Source organism: Mauremys mutica, chromosome 3, assembly GCF_020497125.1.
Source record: "Mauremys mutica isolate MM-2020 ecotype Southern chromosome 3, ASM2049712v1, whole genome shotgun sequence".
In the NCBI taxonomy this organism is placed as follows: domain Eukaryota; kingdom Metazoa; phylum Chordata; order Testudines; family Geoemydidae; genus Mauremys; species Mauremys mutica.
The window spans coordinates 165,983,242-166,009,006 of NC_059074.1; the positions used below are offsets into that span (position 1 = coordinate 165,983,242).

Genomic DNA, 25,765 nt, shown 5'->3' on the forward strand with positions numbered 1-25,765 from the left:
ATAAAATGCCATATACATGCTATGTACTTTTTATTACTGTTGACTGACTGACTCTTGTATACACTTCAGCGTTTTGGACAGGAAATCCCAGCACAGAATTTACATGCACTTAAGGAAATATGCTATGAGGAAACAGCTTGTTCCAAACAGTACTTAAAAGGAACCATGGAGGAACTGCTGTATCTAAGAACAAAAAGATGGTGACTTCTGAAAATTACATCACCAAATGAGGAACCCACAAAGAAGACATAACTTCTACTGTAAGTATCATTACTATAGACAAATAGCCCATATTGCATAATTTTGGTGGTTTTATAATTCTGAATGTCTGATCAGACTCTGGAGCTTGACATGGTGGATCAGGTGAACTAATTTCTATCTTGAAGCTACAGTTCAATGGCTTTCAATTTACCTGCCAAATCCAAATAAACAGATAATATTTTTATCAGGTTTATTTGAAACTAAAATCTTAAATTAAGGTTTATACGTAGCCCCATTATTTAATGGACAAATTATGTGTATGCATCTCTAACTTTCCCTATATTTAGATGAGAAAACTTAAGCAAATCCACTAATTTCTCTATAATTTGTCTTCAATTATCATTTACGAAGTTTAATTCTTCTTTGATCTGATCTAGTATACACCAATGATATATCTTGAAGTACACATACACTTCAATATCTATTTAGGGCTCAATCCTGAAATATGCTGAACACTCTGACCCAGCAAAACTCTTAAGTGCTTGCTTTTCGTTAGTACTTAGTGGTCCTACTTATGTCAAATATGTATTGAACTTAAAACTAAGCACATTCTTAAGTTATTCTATGGAAGCTAATTTTTTAATGTAAATGTTTTAATTCACAATTTTTTTGGATTATTGTTCATAACTTGGTATTTCTGAAATAGAAGTAGGATTCATCTTTCTTTTGCATGCTGGGTTATGCTAAAATCTTCTCAAATACTTGGCACTATAATAAAAATAAGGGCTATCATTCACTGGATTTAACTTAAGCTTTTGTTAATTATTCATTTACATGACCCTATTTTTAAGATATGAAACTTGGCTGTAAAAGTTGGAATTAAATATAACTGAGTGATTTCTCTGTATTTTACTTCTTACTTCCCCACCCCATGGGAAGTCAGTGTGATATTAGAGAATAACGGGTATTGTCTCCTTTGAACAGAAAACTTGTTTAATAATTTGCAAGTCACTATCTTATAACATAGTCTTGAAACTTTGGGAGAAAAATAAAATGACAAATATTTAATTAGTATTGAAAATTAAAATATTAAGTAAATGTTAAATGTATCTTGAATAATGTCTCCAGTGATCCCCAGCTCATAATTTCACCCAAATGTGCATGAAGTATGGCAGCTGTTTAACAGCCCACAACAACATTACGCGTCAGTCCAGCACAAAATATGAAGAATACTTTTGTGAAACCACAGGGAGCACTTAGGGAGACAGAATGCAATTACCTACACTAGAATTCAAGCAGAGCACTAAGCCTGCTTTCAGAGGAAGGTGCTATTCAACATCAGAAAGGGTGCCAGAATCTGGTTCTCAGAATATTTAATATACAGACTAATTACATGTGTATGCAGCCATCATTTGACATGATAACACTAGTTATGTTAATAACTTTCAACCTCATAATGGAACACAGCCATAGTGTTATTACACAATCTGCATTTAATAAAAGGTGTGACTATGTATTTATGTGATGAACATAACTTCACAGCAGGTTTTGTGGTCAGTCTGAAATCTCAGCTAATTTAGTTAAAAGAGAACCTCACACATAAAAATAAAGGAAAGAACTACCTACGGGCTCATTCCCTGTGTCAAAGGAAATGTCACACATGGATTTGGCCCTTCTGTCTGTAAAATTATATTAGGACTGTGGCATTATCCAACTAAGGAAGCAAATTCAGAAGCTAACAGTTAATTCTAAATTCTTCATACTGAGAATAATTCATTCTTTTGTGGAAGGTGGTCAAACGAGGTTGGCACCCAGGCTGTCTTGACATTAGTGTTATAGGGCATGGCTTGAACCTGGGTTCTGCATCAGGTCCCAGTAGTTTGGTGCAGAAAGCAGCGTTAGAGTTGGCCTGCAGTAGGGGAACTGCTGGGACAACATTTAAAAAGATCCAGTAGCCAGATTACCTTCATAAGGGAGGAATGCCTTGCAACCTCCTTGGAGAGAAGTTCAGCATGTGCTTTGCTGAAGCCCCTCCTAGCCTCAAAACCCAGATTATTTCCTTGAATAAAACCTGTGTTAACTATTTTGGGAGAAGGGAGGGGATGAATTTTATCTGCTGTGCATTCAGTTCTGTGGCTCCTGGATGCCTGTGGTGAATTGTACCTTGCAAGCTGGAATACTTCAAATGCAACTGAAAGACCTAAGATTGATGCATCAGTTTTAACCTCTGAAAATTTGAATGCTCAATAGTGATATTACTGGCAACTTGTGTCCATTATTAGATAGATTTAATGGGATTTATACGCATCCTGAAGCAAACAGCAGTTGAACCATGTAAATTCAGAATGAGATGGCGATCTCATTCCAGAGGTGATCAGTTCTTTGTGGTGGATGTGTTTTCTTTCCCTCCCCCACTTCCCTGCCCTTAATGAAGGCCATCATGCTGCTTATTGTCAATAAAGCTGACAGAGCACGTGAATGCAGTAGTGGGAGTGTGAGCTGATTTCCCCAGAAACCCTGTAGCATTCGAGTGCTATATTTACATCGTATTAATAAATCTATCTTTAGTTTATATTAAACTTTCATCCTTCTCAAATTGTAGTCATACTACACTAGTGAAATGCATCAAACTCTGGGGGGCCTACCAGAAGCTAGCTGACTGCACAGTACAACAGACGGGCTAGGGGAAATTTTGGCCATGGACAGTGGAGCAAAACCCAGTCTTGTGAATAATAACATCATGCTTAAAGGCCATTCAGAGCAGGCAGTATTTGTTTTTAAAGTAATCTCTAATAGGGGTTTACTCTGACTGCATAGCCATGTTGCTATTTGTGTACTCACAGAATAGACATTGCCAGTAAAGCCATAATATAAAATTAGAGAGGCAAGGTTAACAGAGGAAATATTACAATCTAGTAAACATCCTGTTACCCCAAATAGCTCTACCAGGACTTCATTTTCCAAACATACCTGAGAGGCTGAGATGGAAATGTGTAAGGGGGAATAAAAAAATAGGAAGCCAATTGGAAATTCTAGGTGCTTTAAAACAGTGTCATGTTTGAAACAGAAAGATAAAAGGATTGGAGGGTGTCCCACAGCAGCACTTTCAAGTTCCAGTTGTTTAAAACATCTGCAGGACTGGCAGTTGCTCAAACAGTGCCTTAGGTCAGTGGTCTCACCAGACAGGTTGTACTAAACTCTTGTACCTTATGTTCCTTCAAGCAATGATGTTTCCTGCAGTTGTAGGTCAGCTCAAGACGTTGTTTCAGAAGCTGTTTACACTTGGGCGCAGCCCATATGATTGTGTCGTGTCTCATGGCCCAGCGTTTCTTTTGGTGCAAACTCAACTGTGGTGAAGATTGTGACTGATGTGAAATTTGGGAAGGTAGCAAATGTACAGGACAGACATAAACTACAAAGAGACCTGGTGAGACTGGAACAGTGTGAGCACCAGGCAATAAGTAGAAATTCAGTCTTACCAAGTGTGAAGTCCTATGCCTAGGGAGAAGAAATAAACAATGCATATAGAAAATGAGGGTGAGAGAGCTAAGCAGCATCACATTAACGTGAATTTATTTTTGTCTTGTCCTGTTTAATACTGTCTTAATGTAATCAGTTACCATGACTACTGGAGGGAAGGAGTAGAAGATTGGAAGGGGATGTGATCTACAAAGACCTTAGTCTTAAGAAGTGACCGATAGTATGAAAACCATTGCCTTTTGTTATTGCTATTGTGACAGCCAGGTAGCACTTTCCACGCATCTATATGCCCTATAATAGAACCACAAAGCTGCTTAGGCCTCTAAAGGTGTCTTTTAGGTGTCCCTGTAATCCACAAAACTCTATAGGCACTTAAACTCACTTGGCACTGAAGGTTTTGCAGTAAAATTCCCTAGGTGCCTAAGTTCTTTTCTCTGAGCATGCATGCTGCTGCCTCGCTCTAGGTGTCCAGTTGCCTATCTCCTCCCCTAAGCTTCAGAGGCGTCAGTGAACCAGAGGAAGATAGGTGTTCATCTGCTTGTCTTGCATGCAGTGCCTGGTCTGGTGAGCGTGCTCAGAGATGGCCTCCTTGCATACACAAAACAGCCAGGGGTGGGGCCAGAGAGGAAGATGACCTCCCTTAGAACCTTTGGCCCAGTAGTTAGCACATTCAACCAGGATGTTGTAGACCATCAGTTTGTGTTCTCCCTCTGGCTGATGAGGAGATGAGATGTAAACAGTGGCCTCCTACCTCCCAGGGGAGTGCCCTAACCGCTGGGCTATGGTATCAGTCTCTCTTTCTCTGGCCCAATTAATATTTAATTATATAATTAAAATGGAACAACGTCAATAGGAGAGAATGAGGGAGCCCCATGTTAAAATATCCTATAGTCCAGAGGTTAGGAGCCTCACCTGAGAGGTGGGAGACCCCTGTTCAAATCTCTTCTAATCAGGCCGAGGCAGGTCTTGAACTGGTATTAGCTCACATCCTGGGTGAGTGCTCTAACCACTGAGTTAAAGGTTAGAAGGGAGGACTGCCTTTTTCCCCCATCTCCCCAGGCTGTTCTGTGTGCAGTTAGGCAGCCTCTGAGCATGCTTACTGGATTGGAACCCAAATGCGAGTTGGGTGCTTCTCCGCCGATCTTCCTCCACTTCATGGCTCACGAGCAGAGATAGAAGCCTCCCTGCACCTGGGACTTGCCTATTCGCATGAGAGACATTGCCCTTCTTGATGGCATCTCCCATTGGCTAGTATAGATGACGCCCTGCTTAGTGTGCTGGCTTTGTTAATCACATCCCTCTTCATTAATTATGTAGGAGCCTAGGTGCCTAAATTGGGCTTTGTGAATTGCAATGTTGTACATGTGACTTTTTTTCCCCCTAGACATCTAAGTTCCTTTTGTGGATCCAGGCCTATATGCTTATATGGCCCCCATCTGTCCCTTATCTGAATGCCTAACAATAATTAATGAATATTATCTCCGCTATACCTCTATAAGGTAGGTAAGCATTATCCCTATTTTTCAGAACGGGGAACTGAGGCATAGGGCTAAGTGACTTGTCCAAGGAGACACAGGAACTCTGTGGCTGAACTGGAGATTGGATGCAGGCTTCCTGAGTTCACAGTTCAGTTCTCTTTCCACTAGACCATCCTTCCACCACTCTCACCATATTTAGTTAGTTGGTCAGTGTCCAAGTTGCCCAGTTTGTGTGGGTCTTCACAAAAAAACACTTAAAAGTCCCCTCCCCCAAATTGGCCAGGGGATTCTAAGGCACGGATGGTACATAAAAACTTTTAAAATTACTAGATTTCAAATTGCACACTTCCCAAGATAAACAAACAAGGGAATACAGGCAGATACATCATGTTCGGCTATGGCACTGTTACTGAAGGAATATCAGGACTCATAGAAACCATCCTCAAAGACAGTCACCATGCAAAGGGACAATTTTCGCCAAGACAATATCAACTTCCTTCAGAAACTCTGTATTATTAACTAGCCCCTCAGAACACCATCCTTGCCACCATGGACGTCAACTCCATATACACCAACATCTAACTATGACAACGTTGTAGCCTGACTTAAATACCTACAAGATAATCAATAATGCTTGGAAATCCACCTCAAATACTTCGCCAAACTCATCCATTTCATTGTCACCCACACCAGCTTTACATTCAACAACAAACACTTTGCCTGCACGATGGGAGTAGCCAAGGGTACTAGGCTGGCACCCCAATATGCCAGCCTCTTTGTGGACCACTACAAGGAAGAATTTCTGGGAAAATGCACCACAGATCCAACGATATACCTTGATGATATTCCCATCCTCTGGACAGATGAATTAAACTCCCTCATAGATTTCCACCACAATTACAACCACTCTCCATTTATTAAACTTTCCCTAGAATACTCCCACACCACCATCAGCTTCAACAATAGAGTCCAAAAAATGGCTCTACCTAAGAAACCCACTGATCACTTACCTCCACAGATCAGCAATCACCCCAGACACACCAAGAAATCTGTTATCAACAGCCGGATACCACAGAATTTGCTCCGAAGAGAAAGTCAAGGATACAGCCTTAAAACTGCCTTCACTAAACAAGGGCACCAAACCAGAGAAGTGGCATCATAGAAAAGGCCACTCAAATACCCAAGAAGAATTTGCTTCAATACAGGGGGGAAAACCCCACTTGCTGCACACCCCTAGTTGTCACCTACCACCCCAAACTGGAATCTGTCTGGAGTATCACCGAACACTTACAACCCATACTTGATGGGGACCACATCTTGTGAGAAATCTTTCACTTAGCCCTCTTCTGGCCTTCAAGCTCTCCCCCCCCCAAACCCTGCCACGCTCATGATCAGAAACAAACTCCTCGCAGACCAAGACACACCAACTCAAAGCAGCACTAGATCTTGATAGAACAACCGATGCAAATCCTTCAGACATATCTCCACTGCTACAATGATCAATATGCTGCACAACATGCCTTTAAAGATGCATGGGTCCTACACATGCCCATCACAACATGTATCGTACCTCATCCAGTGCATCAAATGCCCCAACAACAACTGTGTGGGGAAACCAGAAAGTCACTGTACTCTCAAATGAACTCTCACAGTAAAATTTAAAAAGACAAAAACAGTATCACTCTGGGACAAAACTTTTCACAAAGCAGTCAGTCCATCTCTGATTCCTTAATCTTAGCTGTCAAAAGAAACCTGCACAACCCTTTCAAAAGATGAGCCTGGGAACTTATATTCATAACTCTGCTGGACACAAAACCATGGACTTAATAGAGACAATGGTTTTATGGCATGTTACAATGCTTTGTAAAACACTGTACTGCCTGCTAAACTTTAATTGCCCATTTCATTTTAAGTGGTTTCCTTCAGCATGTGTGAACTTCTTTATGCTTAACAATCTGTCCCACCTTATATTTAGCTTGGACACGCTGGCCACCTTCTGCAGACCTGAGGAAGAGCTCCATGAAGCTCAAAAGCTTATCCCTTCCACCTACAGAAGTTGGTCCAATAAAAGAGATTCCTTCACCCAATTTGTCTTGTTAGAGTTCAAATTGGCTGTTTCACTTTAGCAGTCAGCAGGGTGTGTGCATGTGTCAATATTTTAAATATTTGAATTTAAAAAGTTAATTTGACTGTTTTTACATCCTATTTATGGTCATTTTCTATGTATATTTGAGCATTCAACTTTTCCTAGCATGAATACTTATGTACAAAAAGGAACTCATAGCTTGAATTCCTAAATACTTGCTGATGGTAAATGTTTTTCTATATATGTAAAATTGACAATTTGGACATTTTTGGTTAGTTATGAAAGTCACATGGTATTGCTTCTGTCCCGACTGAAGGATTTGCAGTCAATCACCACAGTGCTAACTGTGTATTTGGTTTCTGCAGTTTCTTTTCCTAACTGAGGAACAGAAGCAAAGTTATGTGACTTATGCCACTAAGGACACCAACATGAATTGCATATATTTGCAAACTGCAAATGACCTCCAGACCAATACATATAGAGGAAATTCATTAATAATTTTGAATAGCAAATTTTGATAATTTGGCAATGCTGTTTGCTGAGAACTCCCAAACAAAAATGTATGTGTTAAGGTTGGGCAAATAATTTGTAAAACATATCCACTTAAACAACGTCAGCAAGCACCCAGATTTTGGTTTAATTTCTTTATTCATGTAACAAATAGCCATTTAACCACTTCTCCTCAGGGGTGCTGGAACATTATTTATAGTGGGGGTGCTGATGATGGAAACCATGTATTTGGTGTTATTACTACTTCAAGCCAGGGGGTGTGGCAGCACCCCTAGTTCCAGCACCACACTTCTCCTTCCTGTCATAACTAACCTGGGTTGGGGGAAAAGGAATTTTTACATCCAAAGGTCCATTTTTTGATAAAGGCTGCCTCTTTAAAGAGATGGAAGCTGGACCGCGCTGACAGCAAACTATCTGTGACCTTTCTTGTTGTTTAAACATTTAAATATGGTGTGGTAAACCTCAGAGTAATAGGAATACAAATTTCCTTTTTGGCATCCCTCCACTGCATGATTTATCTCTTCCTTCTTGATTATTTGGCTCGTGCAGAAGGAAGGACACTTGGTAAAAGTAATCTTGCCCTTTTATTAGTTGCTTAGTGTTTTGACACACTACCTGGTGCACTAAAAAAAGCATAGTAAATAAACAAAAGTGCTGCTGTTTAATGATTTCTGAGTTACCCCAAAATAATGTAATATTTCTTTGATGGGAGAGTGGGGTGGGGATGGGGGATCAGAATTTTATTCTTCTGTTTCATGTGAAGATGAGATGAAGGTGACATAACAAAATAATGCACATAGGTATCCATACTATTGTGTCCTGGGCAGCATTCCAGTGGGAGCGCTGTTTCTCCTCCCCTTTCTCTTTACCTCACTGGGAGCTGGAAACACTGAGGGCTAAATTCATAAAGGTACTTAGGTGCCTAAGCCCAACATTTAGGTGCTAATGAAATCTCACAACCACCACTCAACTACTGCTAAACTCTGTAGGTACTTAGGTGGCTTTGCCTATGCCTACCTTCAGAAACTTAAGTCCTGATGCTGCTCCACAGCTAATGAGCTGTTCGGAACCCCGGATCATGCCTAAGCCTCAGTGGGGTTTTGAAACTAGGCATTCCTCAGCCTATCTTGCCTGCAGAGCATAATCAGGAAGAAAGGAGCTGACCACTACGGAGTTGGACAGAGGAAAATGTCAGAGAAGGCCTGGCAGTTCATAACCACCAGAGGAAAGAATATGGGGGCATTCTATGCAGCCGGAGACAGAAAAGGTTGGGCAGGCTGTGGCCAGCAGAGAGAAGAGGAATTCTGTACAGGTAGACATTTCCAGGAGGATCCCAGGTCCTCAGTGTGGAAGATATCTCTCAAGATCCAGCTGGTCCAAGGGAATGAATAGATACAAAGGTCATACCTCTGGACTGAAAGAGTTCTCCAACTGTCCAATGAAGACAGACTATTGTTGTCGGGGATTCAGTACCCAGAAGAATTGAAAGAACATTCTGCAAAGGACAGGTGGACAACAGTACAGTGTGCTGTCTTCCCAGAGCCAAGATGCAAGATGTCACTCTAAGATTCGGTAGGCTTCTGACGTTGACTGGTAAGGATCCATTGATGATGGTTCATATCACCGTGTGATGCAGTGTCAGTGCTATCTCACAAATAATAGATTTCTTCTTCAGCACACTTCTGAGTTTGCTGAAGCATGTCCAAGAGATCATCTCTGAGATCCTTTTGTTCCATGGATGAAGGAAGGCAGAAGATTCGGCAGGAGAACCGCTATCTAGATAAACAGCGTTGGATGGACGGTTTGGCTTAATAGAACATTGGTCCACCTTCTATGGGGAGAAAGAGCTGTGTAGTTTTGGATTACCTCCATCTTAGTAGAAGAGAGACCAATCTCCTTGGGGCCAGGCTGGAATAGTCAGGAGGGCATTAAACTAATAACAAAAAGGGGAAGGTAAAAAGAGGGAAGATATGAGTGCTCAATTAGCACAAAATTGACACGTTGAGAACAAAATTAATCAAAGAGCATGAAGAGAATAAATTATGTAGTTGTCTATACAATACTAGCACCCTCTGTAACAAACAAGAGGCATTGGAAGCTAATTTATTAGCATGAATTTGATCTAGTTGGTATTACTGAAACCTGGTGGGAAGATTAATAAAGAATTAAAGGAGGGTAATTTAATTCAAATCAGAATGGGTTTATGGAAAATAGATCCTGTCAAACTAACTGTAGCTTTTTTGATGCAATTACAAGTTTGGCTATTAAGATAATAGCATTGATGTAAATATACATAGACTTTGTAAGGACATCGTACCATGTGACATTTTTATTTAAAAACTAGAATGATATAAAATTAATATGGCACATGTTAAATGAAGTTAAAATTGGCTAACTGATAGGTCTCAAAATATAATTGTAAATGAACAATCACGGTTGAGGGGTATGTGTGTTTTCAGTGGGGTCCTGCAGGGATCAGTTCTTGGCCATATACTATTTAACATTTTTATCAATGACCTGGGAAAAGACATAAAATCATCACTGATAAAGTTTTGCAGATGACACAAAAATTGGAGGAGTGGTAAGTAATGAAGAGAACACAGTTCACCGATTAAGAGTAATCTGGTAAACTGGGCGCACATAAACAATATGCATTTTCATAAAGCCCAATGTAAAGGAGCACAAACACTGCCAACTTAAGTGCAAGAGTGTAATAAGAAAAGCCAAAGAGGAGTTTGAAGAACGGCTAGCCAAAAACTCCAAAGGTAATAACAAAATGTTTTTTAAGTACATCAGAAGCAGGAAGCCTGCTAAACAACCAGTGGGGTCCCTTGACGATCGAAATACAAAAGGAGCGCTTAAAGATGACATAGTCATTGCGGAGAAACTAAATGGATTCTTTGCTTCAGTCTTCATGGCTGAGGATGTTAGGGAGATTCCCAAACCTGAGCTGGCTTTTGTAGGTGACAAATCTGAGGAACTGTCACAGATTGAAGTGTCACTAGAGGAGGTTTTGGAATTAATTGATAAACTCAACATTAACAAGTCACCAGGACCAGATGGCATTCACCCAAGAGTTCTGAAAGAACTCAAATGTGAAGTTGCGGAACTATTAACTAAGGTTTGTAACCTGTCCTTTAAATCGGCATCGGTACCCAATGACTGGAAGTTAGCTAATGTAACGCCAATATTTAAAAAGGGCTCTAGAGGTGATCCCGGCAATTACAGACCAGTAAGTCTAACGTCGGTACCGGGCAAATTAGTCGAAACAATAGTTAAGAATAAAATTGTCAGACACAGAGAAAAACATAAACTGTTGAGCAATAGTCAACATGGTTTCTGTAAAGGGAAATTGTGTCTTACTAATCTATTAGAATTCTTTGAAGGGGTCAACAAACATGTGGACAAGGAGGATCCGGTGGACATAGTGTACTTAGATTTCCAGAAAGCCTTTGACAAGGTCCCTCACCAAAGGCTCTTACGTAAATTAAGCTGTCATAGGATAAAAGGGAAGGTCCTTTCATGGATTAAGAACTGGTTAAAGGACAGGGAATAAAGGGTAGGAATTAATGGTAAATTCTCAGAATGGAGAGGGGTAACTAGTGGTGTTCCCCAAGGGTCAGTCCCAGGACCAATCCTATTCAATTTATTCATAAATGATCTGGAGAAAGGGGTAAACAGTGAGGTGGCTAAGTTTGCAGATGATTCTAAACTGCTCCAAGATAGTTAAGACCAAAGCAGATTGTGAAGAAGTTCAAAAAGATCTCACAAAACTAAGTGATTGGGCAACAAAATGGCAAATGAAATTTAATGTGGATAAATGTAAAGTAATGCACATTGGAAAAAATAACCCGAACTATACATACAACATGATGGGGGCTAATTTAGCTACAATGAGTCAGGAAAAAGATCTTGGAGTCATCGAGAATAGTTCTCTGAAGATGTCCACGCAGTGTGCAGAGGCGGTCAAAAAAGCAAACAGGATGTTAGGAATCATTAAAAAGGGGATAGAGAATAAGACTGAGAATATATTATTGTCCTTATATAAATCCATGGTACGCCCACATCTCGAATACTGTGTACAGATGTGGTCTCCTCACCTCAAAAAAGATATTCTAGCACTAGAAAAGGTTCAGAAAAGAGCAACTAAAATGATTAGGGGTTTAGAGAGGGTCCCATACGAGGAAAGATTAAAGAGGTAGGACTCTTCAGCTTGGAAAAGAGAAGACTAAGGGGGGATATGATAGAGGTATATAAAATCATGAGTGATGTTGAGAAAGTGGATAAGGAAAAGTTATTTACTTATTCCCATAATACAAGAACTAGGGGTCACCAAATGAAATTAATAGGCAGCAGGTTTAAAACAAATAAAAGGAAGTTCTTCTTCACGCAGCACATTTGTGGAACTTGTGGAACTCCTTACCTGAGGAGGTTGTGAAGGCTAGGACTATAACAATGTTTAAAAGGGGACTGGATAAATTCATGGTGGCTAAGTCCATAAATGGCTAGTAGCTAGGATGGGTAAGAATGGTGTCCCTAGCCTCTGTTCGTCAGAGGATGGAGATGGATGGCAGGAGAGAGATCACTTGATCATTGCCTGTTAGGTTCACTCCCTCTGGGGCACCTGGCATTGGCCACTGTCAGTAGACAGATACTGGGCTAGATGGACCTTTGGTCTGACCCGGTACGGCCGTTCTTATGTTCTTGTGTTCTTATCTAGGAACAAAGAATGTTGGCCATACTTATGTGATGGGGAACTCCTGACCTGATGTGGTTTTTTTAAGATCCATTTACACCACTCCAGCCTTCTTCCCTGCAGAAAGCTATAGGAACAGAGATGAGGGTCTTGCCCCAGTAGCCATCCTTTAAAAATTTGCTAATGTTGCCTAAAATAAATAGTGCAAATAATGTAATCTATACTCTTAATTTCCCTTTACTTATTATACAGAGTAAAATTCTGGATGGGGTATAGTTCTCTGGAGGTTTTGAGCATGCCATGGGGCAATTTGAAAATTTGAGGCACCGCTTTTTACCTATCTCTTAGTTAAGAGAAATTAAGCTGCTGCCTGCAAGACGTTACTTGGTCAAAGTCCCTCTGAGAAAGGAAGGCCAAATTCCCTTCTCAGAAGTCCAAGTGTGACTTCCATTCTCTTTGAGGGGAGATGCATGCAAGTATTCAAAGATAGTTTGGGGCATTCTAAAATCAGAGGCCCCATCCACTGGAGGGAGGGTGATCTAGTGGGAGAGTGATCTCTGCCACAAACTTCCTGTGTGACTTTGGGCAAGCGCTTAATCTGCCTGCTGGCCTTAATTCCCCATCTGTAAAACAGAGATACCTCACAGGGAAGTTGTAACAATAAATACATCAAAGATTGTGAGGTGCAGAGAGATTATGGTAACGGGGGACTATATAAGTATCTAGGATACCTAGATCCAGCAGTCCTTACTCATATGAGTAGTTCCTGTGACACGAGGAAGGGTTGGAGGACTAGGCCCCAAATTTTAAAACTGTTTATGCCTTGTATGGCCATTGTTGGGTACTACTTCTTGCATATCATATTTATGCATGGATAGATTTGATTATTTTAAATGTTTTTGGGTTGGTGGGTGCTGCTTTCTGCTGTGCTTTCACTTCCATCCAAGACCTATATACACTGCACAAAAGGAGATGCTTAGTTCTCGTATATAGTGGAGGTCTCCCTATTCCCAATTGTACCTTGTTAGTATTGTCGCTTGTGCTTTCATGCCAAATTCTGAGGTCCCTCCTTCAGCAAACTCCCTTTGAAGATTATTAGCTGGCTAGGTACTGAAGGCATTTAGGGCCTGATCCAAAGACTACTGAAGTCACCGGATAAACTCCTATTGAATTCAGTGGGCACTGGGTCAGACCCTGAATGCCTGACAGTTTTCTGGCTTCTAATGAAGTCCAGTGTGAATTTGCCTGAATAAGAACTGAGTGATAGGTTGATAGGTTTGGCCTGTTGGAGCCTGGGTACCAACAATAAGTGTTTTCATGGCTAAATTATCAGAAGCAGAAGAGAAACAACATATCAGCACTTCTTTCTAAACTTTTGTATTAATTAAAATGTTTTAGAAAGAGTGGACATTCAGTTTTCTTTGATCAGTATTTACCTGCCTTGAAATGGAATGGGAAGCATTGAGTAAATAAAATAGGTGGTTCTGTTTCATTGTCACTTCTGTATCTTCTGGTGTTAAAATGCTATAGTATAATTTCCCAGTATCATACATGTTAAAGAATTGAAGCACATCTCCCTGTAATCCTAAAGTAACTGTACACTTGTGCCTTCCATATACTTAAAATTTAGGTCATCGTCTCTATGGTGCTCAGGGTGTGAAAAATCCACATCCCTGAGCACCATAGTGATGCCATCCTAACCACTGGCAGCTAGGTCAATGGAAGGATGCTTCCATCATCCTACCTTCTGTTGTGGAGGGAGGCGGTATGTCTACCATGACAGAAAAACCCTTTCAGCTCTCTTACGTGGATACCAGTAAGTCCTGCATTGCAAATGCAGACTTAAAAATCAGCCTCTCTTCTCCGAGTACTCCAGTGCTGAATGTACCAAAAAGGAGGAGTATGTTCAAAAAAAATTAGATCCCTTAGCTGGAGGATAGATACATTAATGGGTATTACCCAAGGTGGTCAGGGACACAACATCATGCGCTACATGAAATTGCCCTGTTCTGTTCATTCCCTCTGAAGCATCTGATAGTGGCTGCTGTCAGAAGATCAAATACTGGGCTAGATGGAACATTGGTCTGACCCAGGGCTGGTGCAAGGCTATTTTGCACCCTAGGCAAAACTTCCGCCTTGTGCCCTCCCCTCCTCTCCCTGCAGAGCATTGCTTACTATAAACTTTCAAAAATGAATACTGCATAATGTGGCATTGTTTGTTAGAATTAATACAAGGGGGTCAGAGGAGATGATCACAACGGTCCCTTCTGGCTTGGGGGAACCTATGAGCAAGGAGGAGGCTGAGAATGCCCCCAGCTCGCAGGGTCTCTAAACGTTCCCAGGCTCTAAGTACTTTGCCCCCCAGGGGGGACCCAGGAGCCAGGAGGGCAGAGCCAGGCTCCCCCAGGGAGCGGGTGAGGATCCCCCTCGGGATCAGGGCCGGCTCCCCACATTGGCACAGTGCCACCGAGGGGAGTGTCAGTGTTTGGAAGCAGCACCTGCACCAGCCCTTTGCCCTCTGTCACGCTGCAGGGTTTAGTTTCACTTTCCCTCGCCCCAGGAGGCAGCTGTGCCCAGCCCAAAGTGTGGCACGCTGGAGGGCGAAACTCACCTGAGCTCAGGACCGCGTCCTGCCTCCCCCAATGGCTCCATTCGTCGGCCGATCTGGTCTCTGCGCCCGTCCGGCTGTCTCCTCCTTGCTCCGCTGCAGGCTCCCACTGACCATCCTGCACAGCGCCCCCCGTTGCAGGGGCAGGTTTGTTATGGAGGCCTCGCTCCCTGCCCTGCTTAGCTGACTCCCATGATGCTGGACACACTTTTTGGGGTCCCCAAATCTTGGCATCCTAAGCAGCCACCTAGTTTGCCTAGTGGTTACACTGGTCCTGGTCTGACCCAGTATAACCGTTCTTATGTTCTTGTGTGTGAGCCTTTCTTATCTAAAACATGTATGTCTTTAACAAAATTCACTTTGTTTTAGGAGCATTTAACTGACTAAACAGAGGTGGTTGTGAGTTGTTTTTGTTAGTAGGCCAAATGAGGTCTCTCTTTCTAGAAACACTTTCAGATGGTATATTTTAGAAAGTGATCTTTATCTCAATGTAGCTTTTTCTTGCAGAATGTGTACTCGCAGATCGATGAAAACATACTGCTCTGTGCCTAAAAGCAGAATTTTTTGGGCAGCTTTTTTTTAAACAGAACTATTTCAACTGTTATATGTATTCCAGGAACAATGAGATTAAAAAGAGATTACTCAGGATATGTGAACTCACATGAAGCAGAAAAAAGATTCCCATGAGATCCTCTGAACTGAAACCACCAAGTTTCACAAAGCTCTGGTCATGAGTGGGTAGAAAAAAAGGATATTTTTATAAATAGATACTCTTCTCAGTCCTGTAATTTTTTTAATTAGCTAATTAACCCACATGTTTCAAAAATAAAACAAAACATTCTCTTCTAGTCTGAGTATCATAACAAACTTCAAGATGGAGAGAGACTTTCTCTCCCCTCCCCTTTGTGAGAAAGTTAGAAGTGGATAAACTAAGGCCATGGGTCCAGACCTGCATCCCCCTACTCACATGACAATCCTGCTAATGAACTAGTCATAGTAGTAAGGGCCACAGAACTGGGCCCTAGAACAAAAACCATTTTTCAATGTTAACGTTGGACGCATGTCTGTGATTCTGTACTGTAAATTCTCACATGGGATTATACCTTTTCTTTTTTTCTAGATAAAGAACATATCTGTTTCCAGTAAAAAGAGCTTGCATACGAGACACAGGTTGATTATCTAGGAGCATGTAAGGATATGAGATCACAGAAATGATAGCATTACAGGGACAGTGGGGGTTGCAAACTCTGTGTGTGTTTGAGTGATACTTTTATTGGAAAATGCATTAATATTTTAGGGAAATATTTTGATTTCTTACATTTTGTAAGAAAACCTTTACACACTGAATGGAAAAATAAAAATGTCTTATGACAGCAAATGTCTAAAGGTATATTTGAAAATTAAAACTTCTCAAGAGTATGAATTTTTTTCATTGTCACAATGCTTTATTCTTAAAGTTACTATTCAAAGAAACTAATTATGCTTCCTAAAAGTGCAGTCAGTTAAAAATATTATTAAGATGTTAAAAAAAAAAAAAGTGAACGGTACAGAGTTTAAGCATAGAAGTTTCTGGTTATCAGGGGAAAACATACAGATTATTGAGGGTGCAAAATTTGGTTTAAGATCGGGTGGCATAAGGAATACATAATCTGCAATATCCCTGATTGGGGGTAAAAGATTGATGGGTCAAAGTGCAGTCAGTTAAACTACTACCTCAGTCGTCTAAAACAAAACAAAACACCTTGTTTTGATTTAAGAACTATGGGCATGATCTCAAAGGTTAGTGATGTCAGCTGGAGTCTTTTGACTTCAGTGGACTTTGGATCAGAAGCAATATGTCTCAAGTTAAGTGTAGTATATTTAATAACTATTTTCAGGTGCATAAAAATTTCATATTTTCTACCAGGTCTATTGCAGATTATATTTAGCAATAATATGCAATTTCTTTTTAAATTTTCAACTCATATTGTGCACATCACAATTTTTAAAATAAGATTTAATATTTTTTCAGTACTTACTTGAGTTCAGATTGTTGTCCTGTTCTTGGATTCCTTGCAAACATGACAGTAAATCGCTTTTGAAATTAAAACTAAGTTACAACAACACAATCTGCTTGAAAATATGTAACCCACGTTAGAAGCTTCATTTATATTTTTATGGCTTGGTCAACATTTATTATAATGCACTTTTTCTATATGTATTACCAATAAATAAATAACGATAAGGATAAAAACAATTTTAATTGTTTAAGTGAATTGATACCCATGAACGGTGTTAGACTAGAAGCCTGGAGATGGAGGATTTCAGCATCTATATAGATTAGAAACAGGGAATACCAATTAGAATGTAACTTATGAGCTATGGCCCTGATTCTGAAAGCTGCTCCAGACATGGGCATTTGCCTGTAGCCCAGTGAAGTTAATGGGGCTCTGTGCAGGCATAGAAGCCCATATTAGAAAAGCATGTCAAAATGGGGCTTATAGAAGGCTGGTTAACTGCAGTGTTATGGACCAAACCATGTCGCACAACCTTATGTTTTCTGCACAAACCAAACACTGCACTGAAGTTGACAGAATATTTTTATTTACGTGGGTCCTGATTCTGCACTCCTTATCTCTTAATGCAGTTCAAAAATGATCACATGATATGTATAGACTGTTTACATTTTTTTAAAAAGTCCCCCACCATATTTTAAGTAGCATAGGTCATGCTATACTAGAAGTTGGCAGCCTCTTCATAAAAAACCTTGTTCCACAAATGCAATCAGCTGAAAGATGAAGTGCTGTTTAGTGAACTATTTATTTTAGAATGTATTAGGTTTCACAGTAATCACTTTGAAACACAATCTCCAGCTTCATTGCCCTTTATCCAGTTGAGAAATGTTTGCTGTTTTGTTGTTCTGTTTTCATTTCCATCATGTTCCAAACCAGAAATGTAGCATTGTCTAAAATGTGGTGTTAGGTAATTGAGAGAGGCAACTGAAAGGTCAAATCTCTTGCAAACTGATAAAACCACATAGCTTAAATTTAAATTAAAGCCACAGTGTGTGATCAGACTTATGATTGTAGCATGACTTATAAAATAAAGAACACTGTCATTAGGGGTTCCTAGAACTGCAGTCCTGATGAATAAAGCTAAACTTTGATTGACTTCCCTTAGATGTGTGCTGGGTTTTCTTCTTGTTGAGGTGAGGGTAATTATTTGGATTTCCGTTGCCTTTCCCAATACTCCTTTCATTTCTGCCCACTCATCAAAAAAATTCCTGTGTAGGAAATAAACAAAAACTCCTCATCAGAGACTTGCTTGTGTAAGGACTTCAGCTACCTCTTTCAGCTATTCACCAACCTCTCCTTTTATACTAGATTTTCTTCTGAAGCAAATGCATCATGTGCCACCTGTTGTGAATGTAATACATTTAGCAGTATTCCGGAGAGAGTGCTGCCACCACAGTTATTTTCTCATAACTTGTGACTTCACGTCTAAGAAACCCTGTAAGATCTTTCAGATTCATCTCAAAACCTCAATGTGATGCATTCCCTAGATGTGGCTGACTCTACAGATGGTCAGTGCTACGATGGAAATGACCATATACCTCATGGCAGAGAATGTGACCAAGATTTTCAAACGTGGGTGCCTAAAATTAATCCCCTAAAATATAGTGTTTAAAACCAGAAGGGGCAAGTATGATCAGCTAGTCAGATCTCTTGTGATTCACTCATAATTAAGCACCCAAATAAATCTGGCCTGACTTTGAAGTCAAATGTGGGAGATGAGGCTACTCAGCATTTTTGGAAATTAGACTAGTCGATATATAAAACTTCTGGAGAGTGAATGAGAGAGAGAGAGAGAGAGAGTGTGTGTGTGTGTGTGAGAGAGAGAGAGAGAGACTTCTACAGCAACCCTAACCCTTCCTTGTGAAGAGCCAAGGAAAGGACTGAGGCTGGATCCTCTGCAGAATTCTTACCTCTTGCTTTTTTGGGGGCCTTTTCCTATGAGATTCTTTAGTCCTCCTGCACATGAACTACTTTATGGTTCTACTGCTTAATGGTGGTGAGGGCTGTGGGGATCTTTTTTTTTCCTCTGGGCTACTTTGAAGTGTTTTGAATACCTTGTGGTTTTTTGGTGGGTTTTTTTTACCTCATTATATATAGTTGCAACCTGATATTAAAATATCCAAAGGGAACTGAAATTTTAATGTATGCATTTCCAACACGGTACAAGATTTAATCCTCTGTGAAACCTCATAGCTAAGAATACATAGAAACTGTACACACTGGGGGGGGTTAGAAAAAGTTGCAGCTGAAAAGTCGGTCCTTGAATGAGCATCTACAAACCGAACATTCTGTCCTTGAATAACTAAGATCTTTATGGGAGAGAAGAAAACCATCCTTTGTTAGTCTTGTAAAATGCACTTTTTTTGTCATTGTTAAATGGCTTCCTTACATTTATTCTGTCTTCCTAAATGTAGAGTAAGAAAGATCTGATAGTTATGTTCCGAATTTACCCCTCGCTTCTATACTTGTTTTACCAGGTAATTAACACAAGTTAAATATAAGAAAACACCACCATAAAAGTTCAACCCACTACCTGTTGGCTGGTAAGAAAGAGGGCCGTTATGACAAAAAGGAAACTCTATACAGATGGGTTCAATCAGATGAATTCTACAAGCTTTTGGCTCCAATGTGCCTTGGAAACTGTGAAATAGCGGACGATTGGCTATGAACGCTTTAGTATGCAAGAGTGACTAGTGTCTTCAGAGTGTAAATGTTCTTGAGAGGTTGTAAAGTTCCATTCCAATAATGACACTGACTATGCATGTGTCACCCCCTAGTGTGGCTGCTAGAATTCTCCTGGCATCTGTAATTAGACTTTTCAAGATGCCATGTCAGCTGCTTGCTTCTCTTGGATGAAGCAGAAAAAACTGCAAAATTTACCCAAGAATAGGAAAAATAATTCCGAACAGCAAAGAAAACAGTGCTATGAAACTGTTCCAGGGAAAACAGTAAGTAAACCAACTAACCCATGCTAACCCATGATCCACACCCACTCCTGATTCATTTCCCTCATTCCTCCCTTCTCTCCCCATAAACCTATCCTTCATTCCCTACAGCAAGGTTCTAGTCCTCAGAACTGTCCTCTTTGTGCCTTCATCATCACTGGTTTCCATTGGGAGAGCCCAGCCTTTTTCTTCTCTTTCATTTTCTAAACAAAGTATAAACCAGAGGTCCCCATGGGGCTGGAGAGGGAGTGCCACCCACCAGCACTGCTCCTGGCCCCGCCCTTGCCCCCAGCTGTGGCCCCAGCCTCAGCCCGCTTATCCCATCTGTGTCCCCACCTTCTGGAGATGTCGCCCCGCTCTCGCCTTGGGGGGGGGAGGAATGCAGACAGGGGCCAAGGGGGGGCATAAGATAAAACATTTGGGGACCACTGATATAAATACCCTTGCTGGCCTGTAGGGAGAGAAGGGTGGAGATGAAGGAAAGAGAGATGTGGGAAGGGGAGAAAGTTGGGGGAGGGGGTGAGAAGAGATGGTAATAAAAGAGGTGAAAACATCCTTTTGATCTGCTTTCCTCTACAATTTGCATCTCGGCATTTTGTCAGCTTATTTTCTCCTTCGTTTAATATTTGAATATTTAATTACAATTTTAATTACACAACCTGAGAGTACTACTTCACTCAGCAATAACCTCGTCTTCAGCTAATAAACTCTTATTGCCCATGAGGTTAAATGCTTATTTGCTGTAAACACTTTGTCTTGGGAGTTCCTTAAGCCCAGGATACAGTTATTACCTCCTAAACCAGAAACATCCTCAAGTTATCAATATATTAAAATTAAACTAATTTTGGAGCAATGATGTGTTCAGAAGATCCTGAAGAGCAATCCACTTTCATGACAATAACTTGGTATAAACCTGCCCGATTTTCATTGTGATTCAAGGATTATTGTAGTTAAAATGGGAAAAAATGTAAGGAAAAAAGGGTATTTTAAAACATTATTTAAATCATTTTTCTGGATCTTCCAGTTCTTATTTTCCATCTCTTCTAGACTGCAAGCAATCTGGAGCAGAGGCTGCCTGAATGACTGGATTTTCTACAGTGGACATATTGTTGGTGCTTAGCAAATAGCAATAGAATCATAACAGAAATGCTGTAGCTCTAGATGAGTTTGTGAATTTTTCTGAAAACTTTAGTGGCAGTCAGGATACAATGAAAGGGGTCCAGCATTTTCTGTGGCACTTCTTTTGGGCTCTGGCACTTTACAATCCCAAGGGTCAGATTTTGGCCAACCCCTGCATAGGTACAAAAGAGAGGAAGGGTAGAATGCACCCATGCACAGGCACTGGCCAACATTCTGTTGGCGGAAGAAGTGAGCGCTTTCTTCCAGTGCTAGGGCATTTAGTGGTAAGAAAGGTGGTTGGACAAGCGGAGATTTGGGTGTGCAGAGGGGGAAAGCAAATTGTACCCTTTGAAAGAGAAACTTTTTTGGCCCAAAGGGCTGAATTCCGTTCTCAGAGGTGCATATGTGACTCTGTTGACTCTGATGGGAGTTGCATGCAAACATCCAAAGGCATAATTTGGATATTTTACAATCTATGGCTCTATCCAGGGATAGTTAGGGTGCTATCCTGAGACATGGGTTTAATTCCTTGCTCCATCACAAACTTCCTGTGTAACCTTGGGACAATCACTTTATCTCCTGTCTGTGATGCGGAGATAATAGTACCTCCAGACATCATAGGAGTTTTGTAAAGATATTAGGACTGTCGATTCATTGCAGTTAACTCACGCAATTCATTCAAAAAAATTAATTGTGATTGAAAAAATTAATCACAATCGCAGTTTTAATTGCATTGTTAGACAATGGAATACCAATTGAAATGTATTACATATTTTGGATGTTTTTCTACATGTTCAAATATATTGATTTGTAACAACACAGAATACAAAATGTACAGTACTCACTTTATATTATTTTTATTACAAATATTTGCACTGTAAAAATGATAAAAGAAATAGCATTTTTCAATTCACCCTCATGCAAGTACTGTAGTGCAGTCTCTTTATTGTGAAAGTTGAACTTACAAATGTAAAATTATGCACAAAAAATAACTACACTCCAAACAAAACATTGTAAAACTTTAGAACCTACAACTCCACTCAGTCCTACTTCTCATTCAGCCAATTGCTAGGATGAACACGTTTATTTAATTTACAAGTGATAATTCTGCCTGCTTCTTATTTATGTCACCAGAAAGCGAGAACAGGTGTCTGCATGGCACGTTTATAGCTGGCATTGCAAGTTATTTACATGCAAGATATGCTAAACGTTCGTATGCCCCTTCATGCTTTGGCCACCATTCCAGAGGACATGCTTCCATGCTGATGATGCTTGTTAATTAAATTTGTGACTGAACTCCTTGGGGGAGAATTGTATGTCTCCTGCTCTGTGTTTTACTCATATATTTCATGTTATAGCAGTCTCAGATGATGACCCAGCATATGTTGTTCGTTTTAAGAACACTTTCACTGCAGATTTGACAAAATGCAAAGAAGGTATCAATGTGAGATTTCTAAAGATAGCTACAGCACTCGACCCCAGGTTTAAGAATCTGAAGTGCCTTCCAAAATCTGAGAGAGACAAGGTGTGAGGCATGCTTTCAGAAGTCTTAAAAGAGCAACACTCTGACATTGTTTTGTTTTTGAATGCAGTTAACTTTTTGTGCATAATTCTACAGTTGTAAGTGCAACTTTCATGATAAAGACATTGCACTACAGTACCTGTATTAAGTGAATTCAAAAATACTATTTTATTTTTACAGTGCAAATAGTTATAATAAAACTAAATATGAAGTGAGCACTGTACACTTTGTATTCTATGTCAAAATTGAAATCAATATATTTGAAAATGTGGAAAACATCCAAAACTATTTAAATAAATGGTATTCTATTATTGTTTAACAGCGTGATTAATTGCAATGAATTTTTTTAATTGGTTGACAGCCCTAAAAGATACATATGCTAAAGATTGTGAAGTGCTCAGATACTATGGTAATGAGGGCATAGATAGATAGATGATAGATAGAATTCAGCAACCCTTAGTCATGTGATTCGTCCTAGGAAGGGTTGCAGGCTTGGACTACACATTTCAATCTATTTCATACCTAGTATGTCTACTGTTGGGTACTGCATCCTGAAGACTGTTTTATACATGCCCCGTTTGCAGATGTGTATATACACAGTGAACAAAAGAAGATGCTTATTTCTCAGGTTTAGTGAAAGTCTCTCTACTCCCAATTTTATCTGGTCAGTGCTCTTATGTATGTTTTCATGCACTAAAGGTCAAATTCTGAGGACCCTTCTCTCAGGACTCTCATTAAGTTAATTAGCCAGCTAATTAGCATTGAGGGCCTGATCCAAAACCCATTAAAGTCAATGGAAAGCCTCCTATTGAACTGAAAGTACTCCGGATCAGGTCCTGAATGCCTGTCAAGTTTCAAGTTTCCACTGAAGTCAGTGTGAATTTGCCTGAATAAGAACTGTGTAAAAATGGATTGAAGGCTTCGAGGTTTGGCCTGGTAAGGCCTGAGTGCCAATAATAAGTGTTTCATGGCTAAATGACCAGTGACAGAAGCTGTAGAGAAAACTCTGGGAGCCCAGAAGAGGAAATCAGGTTGATTCAACTAGCATTCCAATCACAGTGCTTCCCCTCTGCGCTCTGCTCTAGGGCACAGGGAGAATCTAGCCTCCAGCATGGGTGTTCTTGAGTTGTGAATGCCAGGATGCTCCAAGTTGCACAGAGCATGCAGACTTCATAACTCATGGTTCTGGGGATGTGGTGGTGGCAGCAAAACTGCTAAGTAGACCGCTACTGGGTCCTTCCAATGCTACTTTTGTGGGGGCGGGGGTGGGGTGAGGGGGGAATGAGCATCTCAAGAATGAAATGGAAGAAGACAAGAATACGTCATGAGGATTTTCTCCTGGATCCCAATGCAGCATTTTCAAAGGAGCAGGCCTCTCTCTGAAGAAACAGAATGTAAAAAATGCATTCATTTTTGTTTTGGGGGTATCCTGGTTTCTAGGTGTGGTAAAGATTTCCAGGCTTTTCCCCCTTCTGCTCACTAGTCATTATGTATAGCATGCAACACCTGACATCAGTGAACAATGCTGCCTGAATTCTCTAGGCAAGTAGTTTTTATTACTGCATCATTCATGAGCTGGGATGATAGCCTGCTTAGCTCTTCTAATGTTTCTCTACCCAAGATTTGCATCCTGTCTCCCTATCCCGCTACTACAGATACTAGCCTGGAACAAAGCCCATAATGGTGACATTAAAAAAGTTAATGGGCCAAAACCTGAGTTACACTGGTGTAATCCAATTTAAGTCAATAGGCTCACACCTATGTACAGTAACTGAGAGGATAACTTTACCTGAGCCCATATTTTTAAAAGTATTTAGGTGCCCAAGTCCTGTTGAAATCAATGGGAGTTAGGTGCCTAAATACCTTTAAAATCTGGATCCTCGTTTCTGTTTCTACAGCTTTGGCATGGATTTTTGTCTGCTTTCACTTTACAAATGTGGTAGCATAAAAAAATTCTGGAGATAAGGTGCATGACCTTGCTGATACTATCACAACTTCTAGCATGTCGGAGTGTCTATTGGGAGGGCTCTCAGGAAATTGGCAAAGGGATATGGAGCCTTTCACCTCTAGAACATACGAACAGCCATACTGGGTCAGACCTAAGGTCCATCTAGCCCAATATCCTGTCTTCCGACAGTGGACAATGCCAGGTGCCCCAAAAGGAATGAACAGAACAGGGAATCAAGTGATCCATCTCCTGTCGCCCATTCCCAACTTCTGGCAAACAGAGGCTAAGGACACCTACGTTAGAAATTCACACAAGCAGCTTCGTTTCAGAACTCTGTTCTATTTAGTGACAGCCCCGACCTTTATGTGACCTGCAGTAGAGTTCAACTTTCCCATTTGTAGACAAGATCACTAAACTACCACAGTAGAACCTCAGAGTTATGAACACCTTGGGAACAGAGGCAGCAAAGAGTCTTGTGGCACCTTATAGACTAACAGACGTTTTGGAGCATGAGCTTTTGTGGGTGAATACCCACTTCATCGGATGCACCCACGAAAGCTAATGCTCCAAAATGTCTGTTAGTCTATAAGGTGCCACAAGACTCTTTGCTGCTTTTACAGATCCAGACTAACACGGCTACCCCTGTGATACTTGGGAATAGAGGTTGTTCCTAACTCTGAAGTGTTCATAACTCTCAACAAAATGTTATGGTTGTTCTTTCAAAAGTTTACAACTGAACATTGACTTAATACAGCTTTGAAACTTTACTATGCGGAATTAAAATGCTGCTTTCCCTTTTTTTTTAGTAGTTTACATTTAACACAGTACTGTACTGTATTTGCTTTTTTTTGGTCTCTGCTGTGGCCTGATTGCATACTTCTGGTTCTAAATTAGGTGTGTCATTGACTGGTCAGTTCGTAACTCTGGTGTTCATAACTCAGAGGTTCTACTGTACTAATTATCTCATTAGTAAAAGTATTTTAATATAGCTGTAGATGAATGATGATCTATACATGTAGAGTGTGTGTGTGTGTGACATTTATATCTGCAATGATGTATAAGTAATAAATTGGTGTGTGTGTCACTGCTGATTCATTAGTAGTAAATATTATACCATA

The 25,765-nt window shown here is 40.4% G+C and overlaps 1 protein-coding gene across 1 annotated transcript in view; it reads left to right on the plus strand.

Annotated features, from left to right (window-relative positions):
- KCNK2 (potassium two pore domain channel subfamily K member 2) overlaps positions 1-25,765 on the plus strand; it is a 231,127-nt gene that overhangs the window by 55,018 nt on the left and 150,344 nt on the right. Inside the window, exon 3 of the mRNA XM_045009863.1 lies at positions 70-260. Coding sequence (XP_044865798.1) covers positions 227-260 — 34 coding nt within the window. The 5' untranslated portion in view covers positions 70-226. The remainder of the gene's footprint in view (positions 1-69; positions 261-25,765) is intronic.